Here is a 20,962-nt window from a genome sequence, read left to right as displayed (position 1 = left end):
GGAGAACCATTCTTGTTGAGAGTAATTGGTGACTAATAACATTAATGAACAATATATTGAGCAATTCCGTTTCTTTGCTCTTCCGTGTTGTTTCAGTTTGTTAGAAGAATGACGAATTGTATGATAAGAATGCGGAGAGGGGGCAAGAAAAGCTAGGCGTAAACGCCCTTAGTTATGCTATCAGTATAGGCTAGAATAGGCTTAGTAAAGGAAGATGGTCCTATCCGTCTGGAAACCGGCTCGTCGTGGTTGCGAGGCGTAGAATGTGCTACAGGTTTAAGGTGCCGAAAGCGCCAATATCCTCTTGTCGAGAAAGGCCATAGTTTTGTCCAGTGGGCCAAAAGGGCTTATTGTTTCAAGGCCCCAGTACCGTCGGTTGGCTTACCGGAAGCATGCCCAATCTCACCATCATTAAGTGCCATACGCCGTAAACCACTGTATTTATATATGTATACACATATATATACACATGTATGTATATATATATATATATATATATATATATATATATATATATATATATATATATATATATATATATATATATATATATAGTTGGAAAATCCTGGTGGAGGCTGAAAGTTTTTTTACTGTTCTTGATTTTCCAACTCATTACGATTTTCATTTATATATATTCATTTGCCTTTGTCGTTTACCTCCATTGAATTAACATAAAATATATCTATATATCCTTTCAAGTGTATGTCACATTGAATCTTTACACTTCCATCGATGTATGATATAATATGTAGGTGTGTGGTCCTAGAAACCACTTTCACGCAATTGTTAATTTCTGACAAACCAGTTTTTATTTATTTTATTTTTTTGGGTGGGGGGGGGGGGGCTAGGTGAGGGTTGGAATTGAAAACACGAAAAGAAAAATGGACATGTTCACATTGATTTCTGATTTTATTCTTTTGTGAGACTCATAAAATAATCAATTTACGAACTTTTAAGCAACAACAATCTGGTTAATATTAATATTTGACATCAATTTCAATCAATGCTATCTTCTCATTCCCTTAAAATGAAATATTTGTTGAATCGTCCCATTCGTAACTTTTGTTACATTTTCTTCTTCTTTCTTGTCTATGGCACGTTCAGCTGTCCGATGCTCAGAGATATGTATCGATCTTTTCTTACTTTTCTTAGTAAAAACTGCTCTCTTGTGCAACTTGTTATTTATACAGTGTTTTGTCTACACAGGTCGTATTTTCATTTCTGTGTATTGTAGGCTGCATCCGTAAGTGTTCAAACTAGAACTGTACCAGAACATGTACGTTCCTCGAGTAGAGCCGTCGTAGTCTCCGTTGAGATTTGAATAACCACAGTAACGACAGTAACTGCCATAAGGGTAATAATAGCAATAGTAATCATAACGGCAGTAACTATAATAATAATAATAATAACCGTACCACCAGCCACCGCGATGTCCCTCTGCACAGTCGTAACTACTACCGTCGTTGTCCTGGTCTTTTGTACTGAATTGTTTATTGTTGTTGTAAGACAAACGGTCATTACCTGCAAGAAACAAGAAAGACTAAATAAACCGTTCAATTTATCGACTTTGAACGATCGAACAGTGTATACAAGTTAGAGGGCAGTGCGTTCTTGTCCTGACAAGATAATAACGTCAGTTCCGCTTATTGTTTGTTTTTTGTGTTCATTAACTAAGATAAATAAGTAGGTAATTTGTCTTTGCAAGGACGTTTTTATACTTTTTTTTTTAATTTTTGTTCCGCTTGAAATACAGTGCCGCTACAGGAGTAACATACAGATGGGGAAACTACTTTAACCAAATACTACGTTTGGGTTACTAGAGTCGCTAATATCGCTCTTTCATTTTTATTTATTTATCGGCATTTAACACTACTATTCATTCTTTTATTTATTTGATTGTTATTTTGAAGGTAAAAAATAAGCTTACTAACTCTGTCAAACTCTAGTTATAAATTATTGTTTGTCACGGTGTTTAATGTTGTAATTTGTTGAATAATATGATGTATAATTTAATTTGCATAACCAACTTTTCATTTATGCCCTCATTCAACCCAGTACTTATTTTTTTTATTGTACCACATAGGCTAACTAAGGCTCTCTTCGAACTTAGATAAGGAGGGTGTGAGGGGGGGGGGGGGCTGTGTGATGTAGCTTCCTATCTTATTCAATTTAGGAAAACAAGGGTATCGTTGAAGGATCTAGTCCTGAGTAATCTTACTTGTTTTTATTACATACAAAGTAATAATTGCATTTTGCTGAAAAGGCCATCTCCCAATAAAACAAAAATCAAATAGACGGCATAATTTTTTCTGTCAATATTATGGTTGTAATATAATATCTGCCCGGCTCCAAGTTCCCTGTTCTACTGTATACATGGTATACAGGGTGTTATTGCCATCGATTGTTTAAATTCTTTACCCTATATCTATAGCACTTTGTAATCTTTGTATCTTTCAACCTGAGCTCATACGTTGGACTATAAACGTAGATTGAAATTTACACTATACACAAATCATGAAATAAATATGTTTTAATGAAGAATAGAACCGACATTGTATAAAGAGAATTTACTATGAATGTAGAAGCTAATATTTTAGGTTTCGAGAAACTCACCAAACGTCGATATATTACATTTATGAAAATCTTGAATGATATTGACCATTGAAATTTAAATATTTAGTTCTTATCGACATGTGCCATCTAGTCTCGTACGTATAACTTCTTCGAACAGGCTGATTGATTGATTACAATTTCTCTAATCTATACAGACGAATATTGAAAACTACATCCTTTCTGATTCCTCTGTTTCAATGTTCTATGAATGATAAACCCTACATGACTTTATATATAACATGATTATATTAACATAGCGCCTCAACATTTACAGATATGAGAATCATCGAATATACATACCACAGTTACGTGAAGGCACATGTGACATACTTCCAGGTACTACTCATATATTATTAACCCCTTTGTAAGTGTTGGGAGTTTCGTAGGCAACAGCGCGCGTAAGGCAACAGACATTTACGTCAAATTTCAGAATATTCGTTTAGGTTGGGATGATAGTGATGTTGAGATTTAATTTCTCTGTGTCAGAAATACATAGAGCTTGGCTACTATTAGAATATCTACTGTCATAGCTTTATATATTGTTAGGTGTTTGTTACGTGCAAACACGGCAAGGAGACCTGTGTTGCCAAGGAACAGCGAATCTAATCGTCTGCTTCTTATGTCTGCACACATTGTATACAGTCCTGTAAACCTACGTGCGTTCCAACTGTAGTTCAAACGTTTGAAAGAAAATAGCAATGTTTGGAATTGAAAATTGCTGTAAACATTGAACTCATATATCATTTAGCCAGAAATACGGTAGCTATGAGATCAAGACATTAGTTGTTGCAGAATAAACATTTAAGGAGTACTACAAGAATGAATTGCTATAGGGGAGCACGTCACGTGATCCTCCTTGGTTGGCACGTTTCTTTGTGTTGTTATATTTTTTTGGGGGGGGGAGGGGGGTCTTTACGCTTTTCCTAATTGACGTAATCGTTCCACATTTATGTATGCTTCAATGATTAGAACACCAACTACTCACCTGTATTTCCACTGTGTGATCCAACTGATAGTCGATACTTGTCTGCCTCGTCAGTAATGCTAAAAGTCGAATAGAGGGCGTAATACGATGATGAAGCGGAATCCCTTAGATCAATACGAAGCTGGTACGTTTTCTGGTTGGTCAGAGAGTGGATATATTTGTTACCTAGCCAGTGGTCTTGATTTTTATTACCAAAACCGTTCTTGTAGTCCAACCAACCACGATAAAATTCAACGGAGGCACTCGATCGTCGCTGGAAAACCTATAAAATGAAGAAAAAAAAGGTACTCCAACTGTATAATGCATGACATCCAAAGCCGTAAAGTAGTTAACAAAGAAATGGATATTGTGAAAGTTAGATAATTCACAAGAGTATTTTTTTTTCTTTATTTTTTTTCCTAAAATGGTCAAGTTCATCTCAACGAGATCTGCGGTGCATCATTTTGAGGAAAGTAAAGTATAATGTGAGGAAGTTCAAAATTTAAATAATTAAATGTTGCAAAACTCACTGTCCATCCTCCTCCGTTACTTTCCATCTCACAGTAAACCTGAATGCCGCTTGACCAACCATCAGGGTAAATGGTGTAAACACCATCACTGCGTGTACCGGAAACATAAAGCTCATAGCAATCTTTTGGGAGTACGCACGTCTCTCCGTCCCCTTCGTAGTTTGGATTGCAGTAACATTTACGGACACCGTTCCTCTCAGCACAGGTTGCGTGATCACTACACTGGTAACTCGCCTCTATAATCTGGTTGTCTTGGCAAGTTGAATTTCGTGTACATCTTGAATTGATGTAAAACTTGCCCTCCTAATTTAAGATATTCAGAGAAAAAAAAATAGTAAATAAATTATTTGTCACACATTTTCACAGTGAAATGAACAGGATTTCAACAATGGATGACCAATGTTAAACAAGTTTTATGTTTTTTTTTTTTTTTTTTTGAAACCAACTCCGATGTAGGGGGCCTATGGATCCGCTATCAAGAACAAAGGTAGCCGTCAAATGTTGCATTCAACGGCTTATTGCGACTTAACATTAGGCCTACAATTAGTTGTAACTGCAAGACTATGGTATGAAGTATCCATGAATTTTGTTTTTGGTTTATAAGGGGATGCAAACTCGTATGTCTTATCTTCCTGATTTATGTAATACGTTCCTGACCAACAGTTTTGCCAGAACTGGCGACGGAGGTGGGGTTTATGCCCCTTTCCCAACCGCGATGTGAGCGCTACTCGGTTATCTGTAAATGTAATGTGATAATCAACAAGTTTAAATAATAGAAGATTTTCTTCTAATGATATGGACAATGAAGTAAGAGTAAAGCTTAAAAAAGTCCTGAAAGAACCGTACTGACCCCTAATACACTTCCTTTTTCATCAACGAAGCAGTTGCATTGGTTGAGAGGGATGCATTGTCCTTGCTCTCTCAGATAATCGCCGACGCAAACACATTGCTCTGATTCTGTGCGAGAGGTAGCCGAGATGCAAGTATCGGGGTCTTCACAAGTCCTCTCACATGTCTCATTGCTAAATATCTCATTAGCTGGACACCATTCAATTTTTAATTCTAGACAACAGGAAAGGGAAGAAAGGGTAAATAAAAGTAACCTGATACACCACAACGAATATGACAAGTGCCAAAGAAAAGGTTTTTTTAATTACTTCAATAGTTGGCTGTCAAGAAGGTTAAAGGAAAGTAACACACTTTCAGAAGCAGTTCGAATGACTTCAGAACATTTTAAATCACTCAGTGACCGTTCCTTTGTCACATTTATATTAATAGTTATTGAACATTACGAGATAACACCCCATCATTTGTTGTACAACTGAAGCCAGATAGTCATAGCTTTTGTTACAGGCTTTCCCTCGGTGAAAGTATACTGCTCTCTGACAAAAATGACAATTAATAGAAACTTCCAAATTTCGTTTGCGTTGGTTGCGCTGATGAAACTGGGGGACGTAACTGTTTTCAGTGTAAGCGTTCTGTTGTACAAACGGTAGATACGGTTCCTTGGTCAGAGCCAATATTAGTGTTGAGTACGAAGCAGTCTTGTAGTGAGTGCGTAATCACACTTTAACTAATGGAGGCATTTTGGAAATATAGTATAGATACTAATGCAAGATTAAGTATTTGAACTCGCGCTTTGAGCTTGTACTCGCAATCATATGATTATACTGTTATCGCTAATATATGTGTTGTATCGTCATTGTACTCGCTGATTTACTATATGTGTACTCGAACTATATATATTGTAGCAGTTTCTTCAAAGTAAGAAAAGATAATTGATATGTAAAGTCTACCTCCAAAAGATCAATTCGTTCTTAGAATACACCTTTCAGTTTATGCACGTTTACTTTTGACATAAATGATATTCTTATTATTTGGCTTTATATTGAATAAGAATGTAAAAGACACTTACCATCTGATATTATGAATGTACCTAAACTTGATATATAATATTTCCCCCATTCATCTGAGATACGAAAATCGTCGTATGTTACATAGTAAGTTTCTCCAGCAACGTTCTCAAAGTCCATTCTCAGTTGGTACCGCTTTTGATTTGTTAAGTAGGCAATTTTCTCATTTCCGATCCAGAACTCACTCCCTAGAAAGCCAAAGCCATTTCTGAAGTCTTTCCAACTTCTATTAAATTTGACAGAATCCAATCTTCGTCGCTGTAGTACCTACAACGAGAATCAAAGAAGTTAAATGTTAACGTTCCATTCTGCATGCGATTTGTTGCTAACAATTATTACACAGAAATAAGAATTTATATTTCTAACTTCAGTTTATAGTGTGTGGGCTAGAAGTTTACTGTTTACTTGGAAGAAGAACTACACTGTTCTTAAATTTTAAAATATATAACATCATTGATTTAAACACTAGCTCCAATAACAAATATCAAGATTCTATTTGAAATAACGATTTTTATTACACCGCTATATATTACTGTATGCAAAATTGTAAAAAAGTAATTTTTTACATATCTATTTCAAGTTGAAAAGGAAACATCACGTAATCAGCCATACCGTCCAACCACCAGTATCAAGATCATTATCACAGTAAGTCTCAAACGGTTCTGGATAACCATCAGGTTTAATTAGGTACACTCCAGATGTATTGTGTGTAGAGGAACATACATCCGATACTTCTTTGCAATCTCTCGGATACGCAGGTTGTTGAAAAACAAAGTATGAAGAACCTGGATGGAAAGTAAAACAAAGTTAACATTTTATTGCGACGAAAATCGTTTCAGCGAACGAAAATATCGCCTAAGATGCTTTCTCTCAATTGCCTCTCTCCACCCAAGGGTTAAATGGGTACATGTGAGGTAACCTGTTATTGGGCGCAGTATATAACTGCTGCCGACTGGAGGGATTGTCTCTGGGACAGGTTACCATTGACCGGGGTAATATAACGTCTGTAAAGCGCTTTAAATCTATCGCTGTTAAAAAGCGCTACACGAATCAATTTTTTTTTTTTTTTACTTTAAGATTTTTGAGCCAATTGTAACAGAACCGGTTTCGTTACTAAGAGATTTAAGGCATTACATCAGTTTTAATACCAACTATTACTCAACAACTACTATATAGTCGAAGATATCACCACTAAAAGTAAATGACGTCACCGTAATTGAATTCTCAGATGTAACTATTTTGAAGCGTTATATTTGATTAGTTTTCAGCATGCAATGGAAATTCAATAGTAACAAGATTGAAAACAAAACGTCAAGAGCGACCATTAAAGAGCCATTTCCAGCCATTCAAGTTGTCCAACTGAGTTGTTAACGTTTACAATACATAAGTGATATAAATTACAGAGGTTACTTCTTATTATAAGATAAATCATATAATATAAATAATATACCTACCTGAAGATCTTCCCTCGGCACTGACAATTATCTGTGTAATAAAATACATTTAATAAATTCATTACAAGACAAACATAGTATTGCAGTCAACAATAAGCAGGATCAGATTAAATCATACGTTAATAAAAACCAATTCGAGGGAAAGAAAAACTTTTCGCAAACTGGTCCAAAATATGTTAGTTTAAGATTAAGTCGATTTATACTTTGATAAAGTCTCCAGATAACCACTTACAATGATGTTTTTCTTTTGTCTATAATCCATATCTAATTTACATGTCAAAGATCACTTAGGAATTCAGAGTACAACTTTCTTCCAGGAAACATTAGATTACTGACATTTTTCCGGTTGTACAGCTACTCTGGCACATGATACGTAAGTTCACGTAAAGAACAAAGGCAGTAGCTGGCTGCTTCCTTAAACAGCTTTGTCGCTTAATGCAGAAAGATGTTCTTTGTTCAAGTTATATTTTGACATTAGAACATTTCAGACATGAGTTGTAACGCATTTGTGTTTAACAGTCTTTAACACATAGGGATCATTTAAATCGTCCCAGCTATTCTTGTTGGACTAATATTACCGTGTCTTGATACTTACCGTGCACAATGAAACTGAGTTTTGAAAGGTGTAATTTTACTTGTAAGGTAAGTTAATGGCCATTGATTGGTGTATCTTACGAACTAAACAATTGTAATAGCGCTGCAGAAGCTAAAATAAGCTTCTATTTGAAATAATTGTTTCTAGTGCTGTGCCGATATCGCCAATATCGGACCTGGCCGATATCCGATATTTCAATCTCAATATCGGCCCCATACCGATACCTATAATTTTTAAACAGACATAATGAATGTCAAATCGCACTTTAAGTCATACTTTTATACATAAAGTATCAGAATTATAATCGACTATCGTAAAATATTATATTGCACAACTCAGAAACAGTAACCACTTGATAATTCCTTTGTGCCTATTTTATTACACTAGCCCTAAACTCTAACTAAATGATCATAGTCCCCAACAAGATGGAAACTGTGTGCTAGCATTTTGTTCTTGGAAAGACACAACTCCATTCTTTCTGTTACCTCTGTTCGTTACTCTGTTTGACCCACTACGCTAAAATCTTAAGCTGCAAGTCTTATACAAAATGTCGTCACATAAAGCCAAAGATGACATCGAGTTATGAATAAAACTGACTTCATGAAGAAAAGACATAACCACAATATTTTCTTTATTTTTTTAACTTCCGTGAAAATTATATCCTAACACTTGCCGGCTATACTGACAACTAAGCCTAGCCAAAATTAGAAGTGCCTCGTCTTTGAATTATTTGTTAACCAACCAGAAACAAGTTGTGATACACAAACGTGATTCTCAAAATACAACCTTTTCAACAGTCACTTATGTTCTAAAAAAATGCATCCAAGCACTCCTTGCAGCTTCTTAAAAGATACACAATTTTTGGAATGATTCAGTAGGCTGTGTCTACGTGTTATGAATGTTATTCTCAGCTGAGGACTCAGAAGCACTGTGCAAGTTAGTGTGGTAAGCTACAACTGTAGTTATGTACATTTAGTCACATAGACTGGTGAAATTAACTATAAAGCGCTACAAAGACTTCTATGTATGTAACGTTAAGTGGCCTGACTGTTCGAAGTCATGGTAGAAGTACGTTATGGCACCGCGAATGTAAGACAATAGTAACGCTACCTCAACAAATATACGTGGTACAGTTAGAAGAATAGACGTTTTGCATTAAAATTGGATCTAATACCATGATGATCATGATGATGATAGAAATTGAAAGAGATAAAGAATGTCAACAGAAAGGACAATATAAAAAGAAGAAGTTAAGGAAGAAACGAGGAATTTAATCCTTTTTCTTTTAGACCAAGTCATTCATGACCAAAATTCCAAAAATGTTAAAGTATGAAAGATCGGAGGAGCTTAACAAACACATGTTATCTTGTTCGTTAATTCCTAATAATAATGATAAAGACATGTTAGAACAGCCGAGCATATGACAGTTCAAATTTTATGAAATGACGATGTTATCTGTCAAGACAAAAACATATTGTATAGCATTCCCAGTAGTGAATTCAGACAATTCTCTAAATAAACCAGAAAACAAGTTTTAGATCATTCCTGCAATTTTATCAGCTCTCTGATGTTTTCATCTCTATCAAATTTGTGAAAGTGCTTCAAAACAATGTTTTCACATGGTTCATCGTATCAGTAGCTTTAAAACGTCGAACATGCCAAGAGTTACTATGTAGCACGATTTAGTATCCTTTTAAAAGAATATGGCCCTTGGATACTGAAAATGGTATCACACTTACCTAAAGTCATGAAAAATTAAAATCTACATTTTATACTTTGCTGCTGCCAACAAAGTAAAGTACACAGTATAATACTCTCCACAAAGAGATTGAAGCGGTCAAGACGATTTGTTTGCGAAATAGCCAAAGTTTATTTTTCGTCGATAATGTTATGCTGGAAGCACAGAAGATGTGCGACATTATTGTTGTATCTGTATAAAACATTGTGTTTATTGTCACCGTATGCTGAGTACCACATGCCGTTTGTTCCCTGAATAAAATGCTCGTTCGAACGATAGCAACAAAATATGATATAAAGGAATTTAATTAAATATCCTTAAACATATAAAGCGAATTATTACCATATATGGAGTAGTGATAAATGTTAAGATAATACTTTCTAGTTTTTGGCAACGTATTAGAAAAGAGACCTTTAAATACAGTGTAATGTATTTTATGTTGTTTAATTTGTAAAAGGCTGTCATCCATGTTTTGTTTTGTTTTTCATAGGGAGAGTTTCCTTTTGTATTAATTTATATTTATATTACATGTTACTGTAAAACGACACACGAAAAGTTTTTTTTTTTTTTCACTACAACGACCAGTCACATGGTATCACGAAGGGAGGGTGTGAATAGGATGGGAGGGAGGGAGTGATGGAAGACAGCGAAGAGGGAGAGTGTGGGTGGGGATTGGTGACTATTCCCATCGCATACATGTTATAGATGGAGTACATTGTCAGTGGTTCCATTATAAGAAACCTGATCAGTAATATAAACGACGACATACATGAGAATATCTTGGCGTTGATTTTACATTTAATTAGTTTTAGAAAAGTTCTTTACATCTGCACTGAGTTATTCCGCTAGTAATATGGCCTTTAGTGTTTATCGTATGATTGGTTGAAATGTTAGATTTGCCTGTCGCACTATGTCTGGAATACAGCCTAAGATGGAAGCTATAATGTAACAAAACTGATAAAATGGAAGAAAAAAATCAATTCCTCCTTGCAATTGTCTTTATTTGATAAGGCATTTAAACAGTTTTTATTTTTGTCTTATATTTTGTCTGGATTGATTACCCAAAGACAAATGAAACATGTTACTACGATATTAATTTGAGTATGATTTTATAACGTCTTCTCCATTGGAATGAGACTTTCAATCCATTTTATCTTCTAGTTTATTCAATGTACAGATCATGTAATGACAGTATCAATTTTAAACAATGCTCTTACAATAATATTAGTTGTCATTATTTTCACTAAACCGCTAATGCTTACTAGACGTCAACGTCGTGACACATTGTATTATAATAGCGCGACACGTTAATTAGAAATACAGTTAAACAAGTCGCAAACATTCGACAAACAATACGATAATTTATAGGTGTTTCATTTAATCTCACAAGAATCAAAACAGAAGTAAAAACGGCATAATGTTCATAAAAGTAACTTGTACGAAAAGTTATTTTATTAATTATTTTATTTTATTTATTTTATTATTTTATTAATTAATTGCATGCCATATGAGCATATTTAGGGATGTGCAAATTTTCTGTTGCTGTTTTAGTTAGCTAACGATATATAAAAAATATCTCAATTAAGTTTCCCATTCACAATCAAAGTCGTATTTCTTCCTTTAAATTAACCTCTTATCTTGGCATTGTAAAACGACATTAAACTCTGAGTCGGTAGCAAGGAGTTACCTTTAGTCAAGTTATATTACTTCTCGAAAAATAATTGAGGAAATCAATATTATTTAACTGTCGCTTTAAAAGGCTTGTGACTTAGTTTTTTCTTGACAAACTTTATCATTTTAAATAAAATGAATGAACATGTCTAACATTTATTCTGCTCTAATATCCATCATATTTTGAAAAAAAAGGAGTGTTGGGATGAAATTCCCTAGGAATATCTAACAATATATAGCCTAACTGAAGGAAATGAGAAACAAGAAAAGAGACAAAAATGGAAGCTAGCCACTTAAATCGCTGGAGAAATTTTCATGATCGCGTATATCATACCATTCTTTTCTTTAAGAAATTTAAAACCACAACGCAGTGCCTGCAAAATAGCATTTGTTATTTTTTCTAGTCTTTTATCTTTGATTATTCGTTCTAAAATAAGTCCGTGTAACTTAAATTTTCTATTTTCAGCCCTAATTTTGTACATTTCACTTTTTTTAGTTTCCATATATTAGTTTTAAATTAGACTGACGTGTACATCAGTTGGATTTATTGTTATTCAACTTTGTTTCCTGGAATATGTACATGTACAAGAATTGTGATCTTAATATAATATTTTCAAAATACATTTCAAAGTGCCTTTTTTTTTTGGTTGCAGACTGTTTGTTTAAACTTTGGCACACATATAACAATATCTTTTAAAGAGGTCTCCATGAACATGTGAAGAAAGTAAATATTTAGGTGCTCTTAATTTAAATCTGAAAAGGTTACGTTTAAATGAGAGTTTGCAACAATGTAATCAAACGTAAAAATGAGCATTTCTTCAAATTTGATTAAACCTGAACCACCCTTTCAAGTAGATATCTAATTTAATGGATGTACTTTGTCATGATAGTTTTGTTCACTGTAGTTACCTAACTGTTCACTATTTGAAATGGAAGTTAATTAAGCATCTTTGTGATTGGATCATCATATAGAAATGTTTTGGTTTTGATTAGTTAACGCAGATGTTGCTTTAATGTATTATAAGGATAACTTGAACAAAGACGAGAAATAAAATGTCTGTTCGGAAATCATATCAAAATAACAGAGCTGAAAAAGGAAGTTGCCTTTACGCAGATGAAAACCAAGTTATTCGTAGGTAGTTTATATCCAAAAATAAAAGCAAGGCATTATAACAAATAAAAAAAAAAGATTGAAAACATTTAACGATACACAAAGTACCGATTATCGCTCTGTATAAAGAGGGAATCTCATGATTGGATTTTTAACAAGAAGAAAATTTAACTCATGAATCTAAAAAAAAAAACATTTAAAGTTTATTTTTCAGTTATCGCTGAAATAAATGAATTTCTTTTTTAGTTATCGTACTCGTAGCCAAAATTATGGAGTGTAAATTTATAAACTAGAATGATCTGCAGGTGTATTAAAGCTCATTAATTCATTATATGAATTGAGTGCTGTAACGTGTTGGTATGTATCTGTGAAAGGTGGGGTTGGCTATTGGAGGGAAACCTTGTGAACTGACGTGCTGTAAAAGATATGTTGAAAAGAGTTTACTTTTTCCTGGCCATATTACGAAACTTTATTGACTTTTAAAAATTGTTGTGTAACGAAAACACGTTTGAGATATATGAATTAGCTTTTCTTTTAAGGATTTTATATGTGGACAAATTTTTAAGAATACTGTATTTAATCAAAGAAGAACCGATTAGAGGTAATCTTTTGTTTTTATTCCAATATATGTGGTTAAATTAAAGACGTTTTGTTATTTTTCGAAACACTGCTGTCCTTTCGCGAAGTTAAAATTCTGAATATTTTAAATTGAAAGTCTTCTAACTGAAATTTATCAGGATTTTTTATCGATATATTCCTCATTCTTCGAAGACACTTCTCTTTGTCACATAATTCAATATCAGCAGAGTTAGCTCAATAACACATTGACGCAACTTATTTTAATTTCGAAACAGAAGATATTCAATAGAGTAATATATAAAGTATATTGAATAAAAGAAACACTTACCATTTCTGTTGCAAACGAGCTCCAAATCGTCAAAACAGTCAAAAAAACGTTGAAACACTTCCCCATGATTTCGAGTTTGTATAAATGACATGCGAAAATATATTCGATGAAGTGCAAGATGGCAAATGACACAGGGTATCTATTCAGGGGTGTCCAACACCTTATTGAAGTGACCGTAGTAGTATGGATGTCCATTAATGCCATCATTTTATTTAAAATATGATTTGGTGAACAGCTTATACAAATGTGCTGCACATTTATAGTATTATTGGCTTGTGTGTAAAGAAGACTATTCGACATGAGCAATCCAATTTAATTTTTTTGTACAGCTATTAATATCTTGAATTTCAGTCAATACTGCAGTAAGCTTCAGTTGCATAATGTTGAATTGATCACTACAGCATAAAACCAACTGTATACTTATTGACTATTGTGCTACTACTTCCAATGACAGCAACGGTATTGTAATTCAATACATGTTAATGTATTAACTTTTTCAAACGAATATCAATTACGATGATCAATTTTAATCTATAATACATTTAGTGTGGTTCATGTTAAATGTTCTTTAGTTGTGTGTCAAACGACGTCAATGCTACAAAGCCGATGAAATCAGTAGGAATGTTGATTTACTTGTTCTGGTTAAGTAGCTACTATCGATATTTTTAAGAAACATTTATGAGTGATTATTTTAGCTAAGTTGCTTCGCTTTTGGTTGGAAGGCAAAATTAAAGCAGTATCGAAATGACAGGAAGTGAAACAACTAATCAGCACTATATAACATGCATGAACTAGTACAATACATCTTATATACCGTGAAATGTACGGTATGATCTATTCTACACTATCAATTTCTATGTATTAATATATAACAAACACAGTTTGGAACATTCGAAGTTTGTCAGTGGTATTCTATATGAACAATACTTCCTTGTTTTATGATGCCTACGTCACACCCTGTTTGCGGAATCGAGTATCCTCACATCTGATTGAATAAACATGTCAGCTGTTTCACTGGGCCTTGACTGAATTTTTTATTGACTGTAAGAATTACATCAATAATGACCGTAAATTTTAAGGAAACATTTTTCTTCATTAATATAAGATATTTAATCTAAGGAGCACGTTTTGACCTATGAAAAGGTACATCGATATAACATTTTTTTATACAATTTGTTTAATGAAAATAATATCTGTTAACCAGCAGATGCGTAGCTAGAGCTTATTTGGGGACATAAAGCTACTTTATAGGCGTAGCTATATATAAGTGGTTCATTTAACATTGGTCCCCAATTCTCAGGGGGTCGCGAGGGTTGGCTACCAACAGTTTCAGCGTTTCAGCCAACGGAGACAACTGCCAGTCATGTATTTGCATGAATGATTGAAATTATTGCCTGCATGCCTACGCAAATGTGTTATTTCGCTGACAGTGGCGTAGCCCGAGGTAGAGGGGAAGTTGTCGCGCCCACACATTCATACAAAACATGTTCAGGGACAAAAATTGGGACGGCAAGGAAAATTAACCAAATAAAAATAAATAGCTATCATATGTGATACTGGATTGGCTATTTTATGTTACAGCGCGGCGTTAAGTGCTTCTCAGAAGGCTTCTCTCTTGAGCGAATTGCCTATTAAGCATATAAAGAGGTTTCATAAACAAGTTAACTTCGAGTCGAGACATTTAATTCTAGACAAAGTTTCGTGAGTCAAACGGCACTAGATTGTCGTCTTTAATAAAAACACATCTCCAGTTGATCATTGAGAAAGGAGATAAATGCGTATACCAACCTTCAAATACTATTATGTGTTTTAAACGTTTTACATATTTTATACATACAAGGCCGTAGCCACTGGGACCACAGAAACCTGCCCCCTAAAGTTACTTGCAAATGGTATAGCTTTTTAAAACACATGAACGCAAAGTCAAATGTTCTCAATATAATGGAAATGATGAAACAAGTTTCTAAAAGGTGAGAGGACACTCTTCCCCTTATGACCCCACCCTCTTCTTAGATTCCTCCCCAGTACAAACGTCAGCACAAGTTTTTGCCCCTCCGCCTATAACATGAATTGATTTTCGTAACATTGGGTAGAGAAAGTTTCATACAAATTCATATCAGTAAAAGCGATAAAGTTAACCTTGTATAGTAGTTATGCAGTTCACGCACTTTCTGTGAACTGTCTGAAATAGTACTGTATTAAATAATCAAAACTTACGTTGTCAATGTCAGACATGTATATAAAATGAACACAATAAAATGGATACACTTCTCAACCATAGGGAGGCATTCCAAGGTAGTACTAAATCTCTTAACTGACTCTTTGTATTGTGTCAGATGAAAAATACATTGTTATATATAAAAACCAAACTTTTGGGTACGTAGGAGATAATAAATGGAACTTTTGATACAAGTCAAAACTTGGAAATCAAAATGTCGTATTATAAAATTTGAGCATAATCAGTGGAAATAATGAGAAAATATAATTGATATTTCAAGATAAGTCTTGTTACAATACTTTAAACTTTCAAAATATTCCTAGTAATTTCCGGGATGACTATAGTTGCACGAAAGGGAACAGGATGTATCACGGATATGGCCCTTCGGGAGTGGAACAGAAACAATAAATTGCATGTTGTGCCTGTTCAGTTTATTCTTCGTTATATGAATTCTCGCAGACTTTGATGTGGAATAGTAGATTTTTACAAATACGATTCAAACACCTTTTTTAATTACTGTTGGTGAAATGGACCTCCATATTAAACCAATCGTTTAGCGTAAAAACCAAAAAACAGACACAAAAACACTTTTGGGAAATCGTAGAGTCGCCAGTCTCAGCTACGCTAGACGGTTCCGTATATGATCTACATTCCCCTTAAAAAGGGAAGGATTTGCGCACATGTGCTTATATTAGAAACAACCATATTACACGTTTTATATTCGTTGTGCTGAATTAGGACTGGAAGTTGCGCTGAAGAGTTCAGACAAGTTAACTTTACATTTAGCTTACTTGAATTTTCTATGACAATTATTCATTAATACACTTACTTTAAATCACATTTAATAATAAATATTCGATATATCTAGCTTTCATATTCATAAGTTCACAACAATTATATTTATATCCTCTCCATATAAATTAATTAACTTTCGAATGAGGTTAACCTTGGGGAAAAATGTTTAAATTCCAGCAAGTAAACAGGAAATTAAGTTAGAAATATTTTGAGGAATGTACAATGGAATGGTTATATTGATATGGAACATATCATCTATGTTACACTATGTTTTCTTTAATACCATTGCCATCATTGTGTTAACATGAAATAGATTAAGATTATTTAAGAATAACCTAATCAATCTGTTAGGTTTCAGTGGTCAAACTCTTTGTTCATTATTTTACTTCTTATTATAAATTGTGGCTAATCGATGGCAGCAGAGCTGGAGAGAGAAGCAGCAGAGGCAGCAACGAACGATGAAAAGATTTCACAAACAAGCCAAGAATTTAAGCACACCAAATGTAATCAAAGATGAGAAATTAATCAGCATTTTAGTAGTTTGTTATTGTATATATTTATTAGATTGTCAATCATGTTTTATCACGGCATATCATGAAAAGCATTTATTGGATTTCGTTTTAATCAAGAAGCTAGTATCCTGCAATGAGAAGATATCTTCGGACAATATTTTCATTGAATAAAGTTTGAAAGATACAAGGAAGGATATGTCGTATTCCTTATGTCAATAAAACCAGTTCACAGAGATGTTTAAAGTCTTACAGGATTGCTCTATGGCTACTTTACTATTCCACATGGTTAGAGATTCAGTCCTTAGGACTCTAAGAATAATTGGAATTTTTGGGGAAGATTTTTTATTCCTAATTGTTTTTCCATGTTTTAATATTTCAGGAGAAAAACATGAAAGAATCAGAAGGGATTTGAAAGTTGCAATAAATATCACCAAATCAGTTTAAACAAATTAGAGCAGGAAATTAGCTGACACATAAGGTGACCTAAACATTAAATGATTCGAAGCCAGAGATGGTGAGTTAATAATTTTGAGGTTGGTAGTAATGGTTTGTTAATATGGTTGGAAACATATTTAGATTCTAATTGCTTATAAATTTGCCCACAATATCATCTGGAATTGGAAATTCATCCTTTTTTGTATTCTGTTGAAAGAAATCATTGAAATAAACTAATAACGTGTACAACAGAAAGCTTACTGGGATATGATCAATAAAGTTGAAAATGTTTTTGATCATATGGTACTTGATCCTATAACCTTTGGAGTACAGTGCTATGCTCTGCTGACTGAGCTGCCCAGCTGTTAGTTGGAGGTTAACGACGCGTAGCCATTTTGTGGCTCAGTATAACAACTTCCTGGTATGAGAAGATCATGGAATTTGCAATATTGGTGTCATTAGGTTTGAATCCTGCTATAGTCCTGCTAAATAGTACCATCATTGACTTGCCTCAACTCAAGTAAATATTGCTGGTTACTGAATGATTCCTCTTTGAAATGGTGTGACTTGTTACAATCTTACATCTTTGTACTAGAAAGAGTTGTAATTATCTCAAGTTGGAAAAAACTTGAAAAAGTCATTAGTGTGGTTTTCTGCCAGTGATAAAACTTAGCCAGTATTGTTGTTAGATATGATACAGCATGTCTGCAATGACTGACATAACAGTAGTGTTAATGTCCCTTTCATTAACCTACGTTGCTTCAAATAGTCGGGTTCTCCTGAATGGTTCATATATTGACGCCTGTGTGTTTCACGACATGAAAAACGGTTTCCATGAAGTCAAATACTTCGTCTCAAACTGACGACGATGGTTACAAAAAATGTTCATAAATCGTTAGTTGTTTGATTACAAAGACCTTTGATCATTAGTCGATGATCTAGTTTTTCGAATAACTTTCCAAGATTGAACCCTTTAATTATTGTTCAATTGGTAGACGCAGTTGAGGTACCTTTTGAAATTTCAGAGCTACAAAGTTTGCAGAACGGTAAAGTGGTAGTTATGTGATGTGTAAACGCGGTGAAATTAAATGTATTGATATACAAATTCTGAGGAAATTTGGCGAGGTCACAAGGTCAGATATCCAAATGAAAATAGGAAGTTTACCATATGGTTGTCATGTGATCCTGACGTTAATATAGAATGTGTGTATTATTCTAGTACGCAGCTGCCAATAGCTTTCTGATCAACTTTCTCCCATGACGTATAAAAAGGAAAAGATTTAAAGGCAATTCCATCCGATCAGAAATGATATTATATATATATATATATATATATATATATATATATATATATATATATATATATATATATATATATATATATATATATATATATATATATATATATATAATAATAATAAATGCATTTATATAGCGCAAATTTTTTACAAAACATTCAAAAGCGCTTAACAAGGAAAAAGCCAACCAGTCGGGTCAATCAGAATAAGCAAGCTTAAACAGATATATTTTTAACTTTATCTTGAAAGCATCTAGGGTCAAGGAGTCGATACGCATCAATTCCACCGGAAGTGAATTCCACAACCGAGGTCCTTTGTAGGCAAAAGCCCTATTGCCTAATGTATTATGATTGATACAAGGAACATGCAGTGTGATTCGAGAATGTGAGCGCAAAGAGTAACAACTTGACTTCACCGAGATCATATCACATAAATACTTAGGTGCAAGACCTTTTAAACATATAAATACTTGCAAGATTAGTTTAAATTCAATGCGTTGCTGTACAGGTAACCAATGAAGAGATTGTAAAGTAAAAGTAATATGACAAAATTTAGGAAGAGCGTAAATCAAACGAGCCGCTCCATTAAGTACCATTTGAACTCTACGAAGCTTATAATCAGGTAAACCAATCAAGAGTGCATTACAGTAGTCGATGTGACTAATTACAAAAACATTAATAAGAGTTTTAGTACAGTCCTCATCCAGGAATTTTCTGATCTGACGAATATTATAGAGTCCATGGTATGCCCTTGAGCAAACTTTTCCAATATGAATGTCCATTGACATGTTGCTGTCAAGATAAACCCCAAGATTTTTTGCACTATCACATGGCTTAATATCCACGTTACCTACTTTTATCATCTGAACCCGAGTCTTAGCAACTTGTTGGCGAGTCCCAATTAAAAGAAACTCAGTCTTAGAATCATTGATCATTAGCCTATTGCTGATCATCCAATGTCTTATTTCGAATATAAGTGATTGCATTGCCAGAACAGCCCGTTCCTCAGATAACAGAGAACCAGCATTGAAAGATAAATATAACTGTGTATCATCAGCATAACTATGTGCGTTAGGAAGGTGTTTAGAGACAATGGTAAACAACTGAGAAACATAACAAAGAAAAAGAACAGGACCGAGACAGCTGCCCTGTGGTACACCACAATTCAAAGAAAAATGTTTCGATGAGATATTTTCTATAGATACATGCTGTTTTCTGAAAGACAGATAATTACCAATCCATTTTTGTGCATTATTAACAATACCAAATTGGGTACGCAATATGTTCATAAGAATATCATGGTTAACAGTATCGAACGCTGCACTCAAATCCAACAGGACTAAAAGAGTGCATTGTTGTTGGTCCATATTCATCAATATATCACTATGAATTTTCATAAGTGCAGTTTCTGTGGAGTGATTTTGCCTGTACGCAGATTGGCAATCAGGAAAAGGAGCATGTGATGAACAATGTGAGACAATCTCATTAACTACAGCTCGTTCAACTAACTTAGAAACATAACTCAAATTACTTATTGGTCTATAATTAGAATAGATAGGGTCCAAACCTGCTTTCTTTAACAATGGAGTAACGGTAGCAATCTTCCATTTGTCAGGAACATTACCATCTTTAAGTGAAAGATTTATCATGGTAGTCAATACAGGCAAAAGGGGGTCAAGACACTTTCTAAGTAACCAAGTGGGTATTGGGTCAAGATTGCAGGTAGCCGTATTGGAGGATTTGATAATTGTGCGAACTTCATCGTTAGAAAGTGGCTTGAACCCAGTCAACTTCGATTGGAAATGCTGTTGAACATAAGGTTCAAAAGGACCAGTAGCAATGGAATCAATGTTTGCATTAATTTTATCAATTTTAGATATAAAAAATTGTCCGAAGTCATTAACAAGTTCCATAGTATTCTGGTGTGGCGGATAAGAAACAACTTGCTTTTTATTACACAATGACTTTTCAACAGTAAACAGTTTCCTGGTGTCGCCTTCACAGTCCCGGATGGTTGATGTATAAAAGGACTTTTTAGCATAGTCCAGATGGAATGAATACTCATTCCGCAAAGAGCGATGGACCCGTCTGTGAGTTTCAAGACTAGATTTGCGGAAAACTCTCTCAGCCTTTCGACAAGCGGAACGTAGTATTTTCAAATGATCGGAGAACCAAGGTACTGTTGGCCTAACGGTAATTACTCTGGTCA

The 20,962-nt window shown here is 34.1% G+C and overlaps 1 protein-coding gene across 2 annotated transcripts in view; it reads right to left on the bottom strand.

The window, feature by feature from the left end:
* Window positions 1-896: 896 nt before the first annotated feature.
* Window positions 897-20,962, bottom strand: part of LOC139973182 (uncharacterized) — a 39,262-nt gene continuing 19,196 nt past the window's right edge. The window contains exons 1-8 of one of the 2 annotated variants that reach the window (XM_071979676.1): window positions 13,497-13,626; window positions 7,475-7,505; window positions 6,633-6,805; window positions 6,023-6,287; window positions 4,958-5,169; window positions 4,108-4,410; window positions 3,599-3,860; window positions 897-1,521 (exon numbers count right to left, since the gene is read on the bottom strand). In XM_071979676.1, the coding sequence (XP_071835777.1) occupies window positions 1,199-1,521; window positions 3,599-3,860; window positions 4,108-4,410; window positions 4,958-5,169; window positions 6,023-6,287; window positions 6,633-6,805; window positions 7,475-7,505; window positions 13,497-13,562 (1,635 nt within the window). In that variant the 5' untranslated portion in view covers window positions 13,563-13,626 and the 3' untranslated portion in view covers window positions 897-1,198. Of the gene's footprint in view, window positions 1,522-3,598; window positions 3,861-4,107; window positions 4,411-4,957; window positions 5,170-6,022; window positions 6,288-6,632; window positions 6,806-7,474; window positions 7,506-13,496; window positions 13,627-20,962 lie in introns of those variants that run through there. The other variant, XM_071979674.1, reaches the window with a different exon arrangement.

The sequence above is a fragment of the Apostichopus japonicus genome, chromosome 9 (assembly GCF_037975245.1).
Source record: "Apostichopus japonicus isolate 1M-3 chromosome 9, ASM3797524v1, whole genome shotgun sequence".
NCBI classification, from domain to species: domain Eukaryota; kingdom Metazoa; phylum Echinodermata; class Holothuroidea; order Aspidochirotida; family Stichopodidae; genus Apostichopus; species Apostichopus japonicus.
This window is presented reverse-complemented; position numbering and strand designations above follow the sequence as displayed.